This window comes from Pararge aegeria, chromosome 20, assembly GCF_905163445.1.
Source record: "Pararge aegeria chromosome 20, ilParAegt1.1, whole genome shotgun sequence".
NCBI classification, from domain to species: domain Eukaryota; kingdom Metazoa; phylum Arthropoda; class Insecta; order Lepidoptera; family Nymphalidae; genus Pararge; species Pararge aegeria.
In genome coordinates this window covers 10,856,376-10,870,123 of record NC_053199.1, presented here as the reverse complement: position 1 = coordinate 10,870,123, position 13,748 = coordinate 10,856,376, and the positions used below count along the sequence as shown (strand labels likewise).

At 36.6% G+C, this 13,748-nt stretch overlaps 1 protein-coding gene across 7 annotated transcripts in view; it reads left to right on the top strand.

Annotated features, from left to right (window-relative positions):
• The window catches only part of LOC120632812 (DENN domain-containing protein Crag), a 55,791-nt gene that overhangs the window by 16,442 nt on the left and 25,601 nt on the right, over window positions 1–13,748 (top strand). For all 7 annotated transcript variants that reach the window (XM_039902828.1, XM_039902833.1, XM_039902829.1 and 4 more), the window contains exons 4-11: window positions 5,717–5,956; window positions 7,081–7,168; window positions 9,468–9,627; window positions 10,948–11,139; window positions 11,255–11,356; window positions 12,003–12,175; window positions 12,877–12,968; window positions 13,525–13,646. In XM_039902828.1, the coding sequence (XP_039758762.1) occupies window positions 5,717–5,956; window positions 7,081–7,168; window positions 9,468–9,627; window positions 10,948–11,139; window positions 11,255–11,356; window positions 12,003–12,175; window positions 12,877–12,968; window positions 13,525–13,646 (1,169 nt within the window). The remainder of the gene's footprint in view (window positions 1–5,716; window positions 5,957–7,080; window positions 7,169–9,467; window positions 9,628–10,947; window positions 11,140–11,254; window positions 11,357–12,002; window positions 12,176–12,876; window positions 12,969–13,524; window positions 13,647–13,748) is intronic.

Here is a 13,748-nt window from a genome sequence, read left to right as displayed (position 1 = left end):
GAGTTTTACGATTTATCATTTATTTGAATAAAAAATAAAATACAACACAAATCAACAGCTTTATCATTAGGTTATGATACTTTATATCAATTCTTTTGACCAAGAATTAATACAAAGTAACCATCTGGCTGACTCATCACTTAACCTATTTCTATGTTTTCTAATTACTAATGATGCTTTAGAAAATAACCTCTCAGCAGGTACTGAAGTTGCAGGTATTGAGAGAAAATCACGGGCCATTTTCGATAAAATCGGATACTCTGTCTCATGCGTCCTCCACCAATCTAAAATGTCTTCCGAGCTGGCAGTTCTTGGTTTTCTCAGGTACTCCTCCAACTCGTCTATCACTAAGCCTTGAAGACAAGATCCAGATGACGTCGAGGGACATTCATAGAGTTTATCAAAGTCTATTACGTCTTCATCTTCATCACATACTTTATTGTCTTTTTCTGGTAATTCCAGAGATTTGTTCAGTGAGTATAGACTTTTATATTCTTCATAAAGTTCATTGAACTTGCGCAGACTTTCTGTTTTAAGTTGCTTCCCCCACATTGTCAGGTCAAAAGTCTGAGCCTTATGCCTTGGGTCTAAAATTAAAGAAGTACAATAAATCCAGTTGCTCTTCTTGTAATGTTTAAGCATTTTGTCTCGATCTGCTTGGAAAGCTAGAATGAGCCTTTCATCCACTTCAGATCGATTAGGTTTCTCATCTAACTGTTTTACCATGGATTCAATTTTATCTAGCAAGAGATTAAATGATACAATGACTAGCGGTAACGTAACATATTTGTCTCCACCAAGTTTTGTACTTAAAAGTTTAAAGTTTATTAGAAATTTATGTAATTTTTCGAGTACCTGCCATTCATTAGCTGTGATTTGAAAATCATTCAATTCGGTGATAGAACTGCACAATATGTCAATGCCCGCTCTCACTTTTAAACCAAATCCAATCATATCATGTGTGGAATTCCATCTCGTTGGACAGTCAAGAATGGCATTTAGATTTGATGGCACGCCAGCTGCTTCACAAGCAGACTGAAACTTCTTCTTCACTATCTCACTTCTTTTTATTTTACTGGAAATACTGCGTAACTTTGTTACAGATGTACGCGAGTCAGCAATATTTGGTGCAGATTCTTCATCTTCCTCATCCTCAGTTTCGTCTGCATAGTCTTCGTACTGCTGATCTTGCGCGTTAGTGTCAGACTCACAGTGTAATGCTAAGGTCTTTAATAAATCTTGTACACCAAGGTTTAAAATGTGAGCAAAGCACCGGAAATGTTGATTGTCTGAATCAAAGTGTGGCGGCAGCTGTTTGCCCAGTTCATACATAAATTTGGTATTTGCAGTTGCGTTGTCGACCGTGATACCTTGTATTTTATCAATTATGCCATATTCCAATAAACATTCATGGAAAATCGTTGCAATATCTTCCCCAGTATGTCGACCGCGTGATGGTATAAAATCAAGAACTACAGATCGATACTTCCATTCGTTGTCTATATAATGAATAGTAACCCCGTAGTAACTCCTACCAGCAATTGACGTCCACCCATCAATGGTAAACGACATTTTAGATGATAATGGTTGAAGTCGTTCCTTGAGATTCAATTGGAGCTCTTCAAATCGCTCTTTGACTTTCCTTCTAAGTGTAGACCTTTTAGGAAACACCATATTAGGGCAAATACGTCGAAAATATACTTGTGTAGCTTCGTCATCGAAAAATGAGAAGGGAAGATAGTTTTTCACCACCCAATCAACTGTAGCTGTCGTGATGTTGTCACTGCTGTTTTCCGACTGAAACAAAACAATAAATCTTGTGTTATTATTTAAAACATACTAGGTTTGAGCGTATAAGAGGAGGAGGTTTGTTGTTGTTAAATCGAGAAAATCGTTAAATTGATATTTGTTATATTAAGGTTGCACTGTACTGTAATTTACCAAAATAAAGTACTTAGTTGTTACTGGCCGATTAAATGAAAATATGGGTGTTTATAAAAAATATTTAAGACGATAATTACATACTTAATATGTCGCACCCCTAGATGAAAACACCACTAACTCAAAAATACTTACGTAAGTTAATGGCGTTTTTGAAAGTATCGCATGAATAGCTACGCGGAGTTAAAATTCTTTTAACTGTTAAAAAAATATTCTTACCTGTCCACTTCTTCCAGCGGTTACTAAAAAGCTTGTGATATCTCCACTTAATTTTGGTTTAACAGGAAGAAATATTTCTGATTCCTTTTTGTGGAAAGACATTAGATGTTTCCTTAAGCCTGAAGTGTTTCTGTTTTTCATTTTTATTTCAATCTTTTTATGTTGGCACAATTTACACAAGGCAGTTTGGGATGCATGAATTATTTCGAAAAACTCCTCAAATTTGCTTTTGGGTCTTTTAGATCTGTGACTCAAACTCTCGTTACTCGGACTAGAATAATTTGAATCTTCGTCACTCATATTAAATTGTACACGTGATACGTTTTTAGAAAACAACGAGAATTAGTAAAAACAATTATTAAGTTAGAATCGAAGCACAGCTCAATTGGAAATGACTGGAATTAAAATAATTCCTTCATTTATAGTACGTTTCCTTGCTTTTTACCGCGCCGCCTCGCCACGTGCCGGCTCTATGAAAAGGATGCCGCCGCAAATCGAACGATGCCGCGTGCGGCGTACAAACACACACTAAATATTACCTACTTGTACAGACGCGACCCGTGAATAAAATATATGTAAAGAATTAGTGCCAATCACTATTCTTTACATATAAGTGAATGTTTTGGCGTGCATCTATACTAATATTATAAAGCTGAAGAGTTCGTTTGTATGTTTGATGACAGAAGTTTTAAAATAAATAAATAAATCCTGAACGTCACTATACCTCCAAAGTTACTATTCCTCGTGGACGAAGTCGCGGGCACAGCTAGTAAATACTTACTCTCATCATCTCTCTCAGAGATATTCGAACACTTTTTTGCTATTTTTTCTTGTAAAAACTTAAGAAATATAATGACTAAATGTACAATAATAGTACCTAAGTAATTAGTTTAAAACCATATAAGTAATCAATATTATAATTACTTACTAGAATGAATTATTATGACATCTACTACCTATCCTCACCATTTTATCCTAATCATAATACTACTTGCGTGATCAGTATAATGTATTCATTTTCATTCTAAGCACTCTGAAACTTATTTATTCTTTGGAACACCTGTAGGTACTCTTAAAATTCGAAATTATTTTGCATGAATAGTGTCAAATGTTATGATTTCGGCGCGGCGGCAACGATTGTTTTAGATTTCAAAAGAAGCCGCCGGCGCGTGTATCATAACCATGTACTTCCGAAAAGCGGCAAATTTCTTTGAGAAGTAAGTACAAAACCTTTGATGCCGCATTATCAAAGTGCCGATGGTTAAAACATAACTATGCATGCACTCAGTTTGATTTAAATAGATATTTTTTTATTCGCTATGTTTATGGTATTAGTCGTAATGCGCATAGGTCCAGTTTTTCATATTCTTTGATATAGTTTTTTGCGTCTCATAGAATTCCTAAGCGTACCTACCTACCTATACACCGAACTGTTACACCTAACTACTCCGTGAAATAGCGCTAAGTCCTAGCTGCAAGACGCAAGAGTCTTGCAGGCTATGTCTTGTTCTTGCTCAAGTCTTGCACGGTCAGTCTTGGTCTTGGTCTTGCTAAAAATACGCGGTCTTGTTCTTGGTCTTGGTCTTGCAAAAACGCAAGAACAAGACCAAGACTGCAAGACCAAGACTGAATTTGGGCAACACTAGTCAGCGCGCGGGTATAAAGCAGCTAGGTAGCCCTTTCTATGCTGCCTGCACAAATGCCATAAAATCAGGCTGAATTCTTATTGTTACTAAAATGAGTATAGCCTACTGCCTACGTTACTCGCTAAATTTAGCTTATGTGAAAAAAAATTAAATCGTTTTAGTAGTTTTTGAGTTTATGCATTACATACAAATATACTCATCTTTTCTCTTTATAATATGAGTAACCTATCTACAAATATTATATGTGGTTAATTGTTTAGACAATATTGTTGTTGTGTAATTTCATTAAGTATACGTAACTACTATAGAAATCTAAATATAGAAATTCTAAATACGGACTCTAAGTTTATTGCGCATTTGTTGAGTGATTGCGTTTTACTTATATACGTTAACGTTCCAAATTTATTCGATAAAAAAACAACAAACTAATTCAATTATTCGATAGAAGAAGTTATTTCTTTGCATGTTTCTTTTTATATGGTAAGTTAGCCCTCGACTGAAATCTTGTCTGGTGGTATGTGACAATGCAGTCTAAGTTGGCCTCCCAGGAACCCTGCCAGGGCATCGAAACCGCAGAAAATTTAAACCGGTATCGTTCGTTAACCCTGCTATCGGAATAATTTTGGTTAAAGTTTCGGTTTCGTTTATTTAAGCGGTCAAATTAAGAAACCACATCTAGTTTTATTTCGCTCATTTAACAAATATCATTTACAATTTATCCAGTATAAAATTCTGAATTATTTTTTGTAATTTTGCGCATATATGCGCACTATGAAATGTAGTAAATAAATTTCAATTATTGCCGAACCAGTTGTTGACCGCGGCTTCGAACGCTGTGTTTCATAATTTTTTTTTCATAGGGTTTTTCATAAATCCTGCGAAAACCGTACATTTAGCCGGGATAAAAAACAGCCTTTGTGTTAATCCACGGAATACACTATGTCCATTCCAAAATTCAGTCGAATTAGCTCAGTAGTTTTTACGTGAAAGAGTAACCAATCCATCAATTCATACAAACTTTCGCATTTGTAATATTAGTAGGATATCTAATATGATTGTAGCGAGCGATCTGATGTTACCCAATTATTACTCAAAACATTGATACACCGATAATATTTCAGTTCATAAACCGGTATAAACAAAGAACAATAATTTTAACCGGTTACTTACCAAAAATTACCACCAGAAGAAGAAGAACGTGAGATTTTCTACCTATTCGATCGCCTGAAAGTAAGCAACGATTTATACAGAATCGAAAGAGCTCCATCTAGTGGTTAGAATTAAGTGGCGCTAGCGATTGCTTTATTCAAATTCAAAATTCATTCATTTCAAGTAGGCCTAGTCTATAAGTACTTTTGAAACGTCGAGTCAGTCTGTTTGTAGTGACTCTAACACCGGTTCAGAAGGCAGATTCCACTGAGAAGAGCCGGCAAGAAACTCAGCAGTTTGCTCTTTTCCAACATCATTTTATAGTTTAACAATCTTTAGAATTGTTCTGTATTGTGAGAGATGAGAGCTGAGTGGCCTGTCTCCAAGCAGCCTTGTCATTAAGGAATTCTTCGATCGAGTAGTAACCACGATTGGTTAAATGTGTTTTAATATATTGTTTAAACTTAGGTAAAGGTAGAACTTATATTACCTTCGGTATCATGTTATAAAAGCATATACCCACCCCTACAAAGGATTTCTGTACTTTCCTCAGACGATATGCAGATCGACTTTTTGTTTATAATTACTTATGTTTTGTTTAAAAAAGATTATATTATTATAAATAAATATATCACTTTAAATTTGGCACGAAGGGATTCGCGTCGTTTAAATATCGATCGCACAGCTCTTTTCTGTAGTAGTGTTTCTATTTTTCTTATTACGAGTATAATATGTTATTTATGTGTGCCATTATTCCGCAGGCGTAATGTACGAAGGCAGAGAACGTTTAATGGCGGACGCGGAAATGGTCCTGCTATCTGTGGGCGACCGTCTCGCCAACGTGAACAATTCCACCGCTAAGTCGTTCATAACGTATAGACGGGCGCATCCAACGGCGCCGTGCAACGCATTGGTCGTGGTAGACGTGTGTGTGATAGTTACGAGTCGGGGAGAGACGCAGCCGCATGCCTTCTGTATGATCGGGAAGAATCTGAATAAAGGTAAGTGAACTAAACGCCATAAAAAAAAACCTATGTAAGTCCGGAGTAATATGCCGAGCTCAGGGATACTGGATAACTTTCTTACACCTTTATTAAGGGATTAAATCCTTACACCTTCGAACCAAAAGGTGATAGCTAGTTTCCACTAACAGAAATATTAACAGGAATTAACATGGAGGGTAGACATTACATCGTAAATAATACGCAAAAAACAAAAGAACAAATCTGTCTTCGAGTTTGACAAGACATGATCGGCCGACCCCATTCATCGTGGGCAGTGGAGTGCAAAAGGTTTTAGACCAGGGTAGGGACCATAATTCCGAAACTTGGCAGATAAATAAAAATCCTCTTTCTTTACGAGTGATATAATTTTTTAGGGTAGGCAGTGCTTCTGTGCATGTATGAAGTGCCTGCCACTGATCGTGGGCTAAAGGCAAGTAGAAGATGAATAGGAACTTACCACGATTAAGTCTTCAATATCAGAAAATACATCCAAATTTTACCTGGAAAAAAGAATAATAAACTTTGAATCTCCACGCGGCTCGTATGCGGGTTGATGGTCACAGATAACGAACTATGAGTCCTCAGTGACGATTATTATCAGGTTACAATGTTGTTATAATGACCTGGACCGATAACTCAAAGTGATCCCTGAGGCCTGGACAAAAAGTCCCACGTTGACCCAGGTCGGTTTTTTGGATCGGATTTTGGATTTATCAAAATACCGACCTGGGTCAACGAAGTTCCAGCTCTATCCACTGAACTGCTCACTGAAATCTCATCTAGGCGACTTTAGGTAGATACCGTATAAACGTGACGTCGATGACTTCCCATTTTCGAAATTACGTTTTGGTCTTCTAGCACTGAATTAGGGTGAAAACTTTAGGAATTTGACGCTAAAAGTAGAAATAAGTGCGTGCGTCCTTTCGTACGTTCTTTGCGTATGAGTCGTTGTATCAACCCGCACATAGGTCCCCTCAAGGGATGTAACAGTATAGAGTATTCCACTTGTATAAAGTGCGTGAGAGATACTATATATTTATTATCTATGGTCATTACTAGTCCAAATATGTATTTTACTTATCTGTAAGCAATTATCTATATTAAGCTGTTTTAAATTGCAGGTTTAATAGGGAGCGATGTGTTCCTCTGTTACAAAAAGTCAATGAACCGTCCGCCGCTAATAGCTTACAAACCAGAAGTACTATTTAGGTGAGTTTGAATCAGTCCATAATATTTAGTTAGACCGGTATTTCGCACATCGATAGACTTCCGTCATCAAAAATTTGTACGAATACTTCAATCGTATAATCTTACAACTTTTCCTTTCCTTGTAATGGACAGTTCACACGGGGGACCGATGGGCAGAACAGTTTTATTTTTACCCAACGAAAATTCCAATGTTCTTACACGATCTCTAATCATTCGAATCCGTATCTTGTTACCTATGAATTTACGTTGTATGCTGTACCCGATACTGGTAATAAACTTCACTAAAAAGTTAATATTAGTAAATATATATTCGAAGAGTGCCCAAAATGATCCACTCGCTAGTTGCAGTTTCCTCGATTTTTCTATCCATTTTGTACCGATGTCCGGACGTTCCGAACGTCCCTTAAGTCGGCCATTACGCACTATTGACTGATTTAAGAGACTGACTCGTAGAACTTCCATGATTTGTGTAAAAAATTAAGACATCCACGAATAGGATCCATTGGTATTTTCGGAATCTGCCATTTTGTTGGCGCCCTTATTGGATTTGCATATTTTTTTCCATAAAGTACTGAATTGTTCTAGTCAAGCCCTCTCATTTGAAACCCATGTCGTGGGAGTTGTGAAATAAATATATAATCTGCAATTTTTAGCGGCGGGGGCGGCCATCTTGGAATTTTTTATGATAATGGATATAAAAATTGTATTGTCATCAGAACAAAATATGTGTACCAAATACTAAATCCCACAATCTTGGCACTGTCCCGTTCTCTTGCTGTCGTCTCGTCCTGTCTACAAACGGTTGCCTGTTAGAGATTGCTAGCAGCAATAAGGCCGCCTTTACTGTTTCTTTTCCTGTATGTTATACGTGCAATAAAGTGTTTCTTCTTCTTCCTCTAAATCAATCTGACAAAAGAAAATGGGTAATTACGACTACTAAAAACCCAAACCGAAACCAAAGCAAGCTAAATAAAACCATTTAAAAAAAAATGGTAAAAATTACTCGATACGATATTTTTGAGTGTGATACAACATAGTGATACAAATTTGGGCCAAGCCTTAGAATGAATCATTAAAAAAACAATGAAGAGTTCTGTTATATTTAAAATGAACGCTAATTGAAATAACTTTCACAAAGTGAGTCGGTAATTAACGCCCGCCGGCGCTAAAAGGCTATGTTTAATGAACTTTAGCCGGCCTCTGTAGAGTTGAACGCAAGATTTAAATGCATTAAACTGCATATTTCTATGGCTTTCAGCGCGCTTTAATTTGTTTTAAGTGAACTGATGGTTTTAATAAGTGGGATTATCTTTAGATAGCGGCGTACTGGGTGTTTCAGTGGGAGAAAAAAAAACTGTATATTACGACATTTATATATCACCATCTAGCCCCAGAGTAAGCGTAGCTTTTGCCATCGGTATTAAGATGACGGATGAATATTTTTTTGAATTATAATACATAAATACGTATAATATACAAATAACACCCAGCCACTGAAAAAAAACTCATGTTCATAACACCGACATTTGCTAGTCGTAGGAATCGAACACACAGCCACAGCAGACACTCAAAAAGTAGGGTCTCTGCCCACTGTGCCAATCGGCAATCATACTCGTAATATACAATAATAAAATCCATCTCCAGTATAAGTTTAAAAAAATATTCGTTTATGAACCGAGACCGTACAACTTTTCATAGTGGAAGAGCTGCAATGCATTTTTGTACATTTTGTGTTCTTAATGTGATTATGATTTGCCCTTTGCAATTGCTGACCGCGATATGTCCCGCGATTATATGGCTGTCCCGCCGTATTTATTCCCGGAATAAAAAATGTATACAACTGGAACCCCAGATATAGACCTAGAATACCTATAACGATACCAGTAATCGGTCAAAAAGTTACAGAAGAATTTAAAAAAAAATGGCTTTGTTACCTATGCATGGCTTATCACATTTTGACGGATTTTTGTATAGACATAGCTGTTACTCTGTATTCAGGCATAGTTTAAATTCAAATTCAATAATGTTTGGTTCATGTCGACCTATCATAGCCACTTATTGAGCGTTCATAAATATAATATGTTACCATCAATGATAGGTGATGCTGATAACTACATTCGTTTACTTTAACACGTTACTTTTCATACCGGAAAAACTAACAGATCCCGTGAGATTTTAAAAATACAAATAACGGCTCATATCGCGTATGGAACAAGTGCAGAGACTTTAAAACTCTATTGCTTAAGTATAAGCAGAGTTTATGCTGTTGATTTTTTACAGGTAATATTTTCTTCTCCAGGTATCCCACTACAGAGCGCCGTAGTTTAGCGTTTCCAACGTCAGTGCCTCTATTTTGCTTACCTATGGGGGCGACATTGGAACTGTGGCCAAACAATGCCGCCTCGCCGAAGCCTGTGTTCTCTACATTTGTCCTGACTGTTGCCGATGCTACTGATAAGGTGAGTTCAATTTCATCCCCACTTCAAATTCATAAGGTTAAAATCTAAGTTAAATGTTAAAATCTTTAAAAATCCGTTACAGTTTAAAACATAATTTAACAGGGGTTATAAGAAATCATTTTTGTTTATTTTTATTTTGATAAACTCAACATTTTGTTTTAAAGTTAAAAAATTTGAGATTCACTTTTTACAAAAAAACAGGTAGCGAAAGTATAAGAATGGACATAAGAAGCGCCATAGACAAGAGAAGCCATAGATGGATTGCGTGCAATAGTAACCTCCGACCTCATCAGAAGGTAACTCGAGGCGAAGCGAGTGTGACGACGTAGTCTGCGTCCTCGTGTCCGTTCGACTTACATCGCCTCTCCGGTGTTTCATTCGGTGCTTAACGAAGCGGGCAGCTGACTATATTGAGAGAGTGAATGGCTAGGACTATTGCAGTCTCCGATCTCCACACTCTTGCGAAAGGCTCCACGTGACAGTGTTGATATGGTTTCACATTGATTCTTATATCCTCGAACATCGATAGTCACTTTAATCTTTCCGATCCACAGTAACTCGAGGCAATCGTCAAATTTATTGAAGTATAATTTTTTTAGCAGCTGATCAAATTAAGGACCTGTTAGTAGTATAAACGACCGCAATTGACTGAGTTGATACAGCCGCCGCACCGCGCCGCGCCCCTTACACTCGATATAGGATGCCGAACTATTAATATAATTTTCTTTGTTTATTATTTTTGACAAATCAATAGTAGTCATCGGTCATCATTTACTGGGGCACTGTTGTACGACGAAAAGTCACATTGACGAGTTGGTAAAAATAAATTTCGCGATACTTTAGTTTAGTAATATTTGGGGTTGGATCCCATCCATAACTTCTCGGGAAATGTTTTTAATTAAGGAAGGAAGGAATTAAATATCAATTGCTTTAACAATAAAGTAAAGCATCTTGAGGAAACCCACAAACCTATGAGCTCTCCATAATGTTCTCAATGGTGTGTGAATTCTTCCGCGCTTGGTAAGAGAGGTGTAGTACCGCCTAAACCCTCCTCCTTCTGCGAGGGGAGGTAGTTGTAGAGGTCCGGCGGTAATGGATCAATCAAATAAATAAATAATAAATGAATATAATACACATAAATACTTATAATACACAGAAAAACACCGAGACACTGAAAACATTCATGTTCATCACACTAACATTTTTCCAGTTGTGGGAATCGAACCCACGGCCTTGAACGCGGAAAACAGGTCACTGTCCACTGCGCCAACCGGCTGTCAAATCAAGATAAATCAAGATATAATTGGTTAACCATTTCAGGTATACGGATCGGCTGTAACGTTCTACGAAAGCTATCCTCATACGCCACTCAACGAGTCACAAATGGAGCAACTGGGTTGGCGAGCCGGCGTATCACACAGTACGCACTCGTTACACGCGAACAAATGTATTTGTTTATTATCAAGGTGGCCTTTTAGCGATACTTTTGAACGGTGGCTCTTGTATATTTTGGTAAGTTTTTTCTCTTGATCTATTATCGCGGTTATGACATTACGTTACGACCAAAGTTGACGGCCGTGAAACCGCGTTAACAGCTGTTATAATGAATGTGAAATTTATATTTCAGGAAATGTCATGGAGCAAAGAACCTTTAAGTATACCTATCGAGCGATATATAACGCATTTGTTAGAAGAAGTGCCATTTCCCGACCCGAGAATATTATTACAGGTACTAAACTACTCTAAATTGTTACTACTCTGTAATGTAAAATGGGCAACAGCGCGAATCACGAATCCACTACGTGACGTCGTGTATTTGGTTGCACAGTGTAATGAAATTACAGAAATAACGTGATTTTTTTTTATGTAATGAATTAATACTGAATTTTCAAAAGTCGTACAAATAAAGTTGCTGGTTCTAATGATAGGATCTACGGCAAGGCCGAGAGATTTCTGGTATTTTAAACGCTTTTTATTAGCTATACCTGTATGTTTGTAATCGACTACTTTGATCTTGACTTTATAACAAAAATTTTGAACGAAATCATGAAGAGGGTCACTCTTCATGATTTCGTTCAAAATTTTTGTATATATATATCGAGGACCGATGACAATACACTAAATTGATAATATTATTCCATTTTACAATTCGCAAAATAACATTTTTTGTTAATTTATTATTTCAGGTATGATGATTTCTCTAATATAAAGAAATTTGATGGTGAATTGGTTAACGATTAATTTTGTTCTAATAAAAATAATAGTTTAAAAAAAAACTAAAAAACCCCAAAGATAGAAATTAGTAGGCCTATTTATACCAAGCGTGCTTTTTAGTTTTTTTTGAACTTGTACGATATAACGGATTGTCATTTCAGTTATCGCCAACCAATGCGCACGGACGCGTCATAGTGACGCGGCGCGACGACCAGCCGTTAGTACGCAGTGGGGCGGGCTTTAGACAGTTACTGTTGAACCTTGGACCAGAGAACTGTTTACTGTTACTAGCCTTAGCGATCACTGAACAGAAAATACTTATACATTCACTCAGGTACGTATCTTCGATAAACTTTATTTGTTTTCTATGTGCAGAATCGCGCAATTACACAATGAAAGAATGGAAAGTCTAAATGGGACACGCTTGCCTAGATGATATCTATTAACTTTTATTTTAAAGGAAACATAGAACAGATGATGAAGTTTTAGATGGTTGGCTAGACTGGGGTATATTAAACCCATAATCCAGCATCGTACCGGAACGCTAAATCAGTTTTTTTATTAATTTATTGTTTATTTATTAACTCATCACACATAATTTACATCGCAGCTCTTAATTTAAAGGTGTAAGCATTAACTCAAAATAATTCCGTTCCGTACACCCAGCCCGTTGACAAATTTGTGCTTGGTTAATCTAGTCATGCTGTATGTTACTTATCTCATAGGAATTTGTTATTATGTATACTAAATAATTTATATACTACGACAACGCACACATCGCCATCTAGCCCCAAAGTAAGCGTAACTTGTGTTATGGGTACTGAGATAACAAACATTTTCCAGTTGTGTGAATCGAACCCACGGCCTTTGACGCAGAAAGCAGCCAATCGGCCGTCATCTATCGTCAATCTAGTAGATATTTCTTTTTTAACTTACGAACATAATGTTAACATTTTAAGGCAGTTAAGAAAAAATTACTATGGAAATCACTTTTCGATATTTGATGGTTTATATATGACAATATGTTTGTTACAGGCCAGACACATTGACGGCTGTCTCCGAGGCAGTTTCTAGTTTATTATTTCCATTCAAATGGCAATGTCCGTACATACCTCTATGTCCTTTAGGTAAGATTTTATTTTATTTGTTTTTATTTTATTAATAGATATAAAAACTGGAGAAACATCGATTCAATGTTATGTGAACACCTATATGATTGATGTTACACAAAAAGGTGTATAAGTTTCGAGACGGCTTTAGAGGATAAACCAACCACGCTCTAATGCAGGTTGGTGGGCTATAAGTTGGTGCTTCGCGTAGCGTAGGTACTATGCGCGTGTCGGTCTTTTGTCTTCAATAGGGTTGCCAGAAGTAAACACTTGTTTAAATGTTTTGAATTCGTTTCTATGCAAAAATAAATATGCTTCTTTTAATATCCTTACAGCGTGATTCCTTATGAAATATACTTTTCTTACTTCCTTCAATAGTATTTTGTAATGTTACTGTTACACGTTGTATAAATGCAGTTATACATATATTATTTTACAACCTTATATATTATAAGCCCCCGATCCCTTTCAAAAAGTGTTTACGAATTTGAGGCTTAAAACCAGGCATATAAGTTCCCTTTTATCTTGACGTTACAGTGTTTCGAAAAAAATAAATCGAAAACTCTGTTTTCAGGTCTTGCGGAAGTACTACACGCGCCTTTACCGTATTTAATAGGCGTGGACTCTAGGTTCTTTGACTTGTACGAACCGCCGCCGGACGTGACGTGTGTCGATTTAGATACCAACAACATTACAGTAAGTGCGCTTTTAAGTTAATCGCAAGAATATCTTCATTATCCGCAGCCTATTTTTCTCAAGCCTCCAATCACGCTGCTTTGGCGGGCTATTAACAATTTA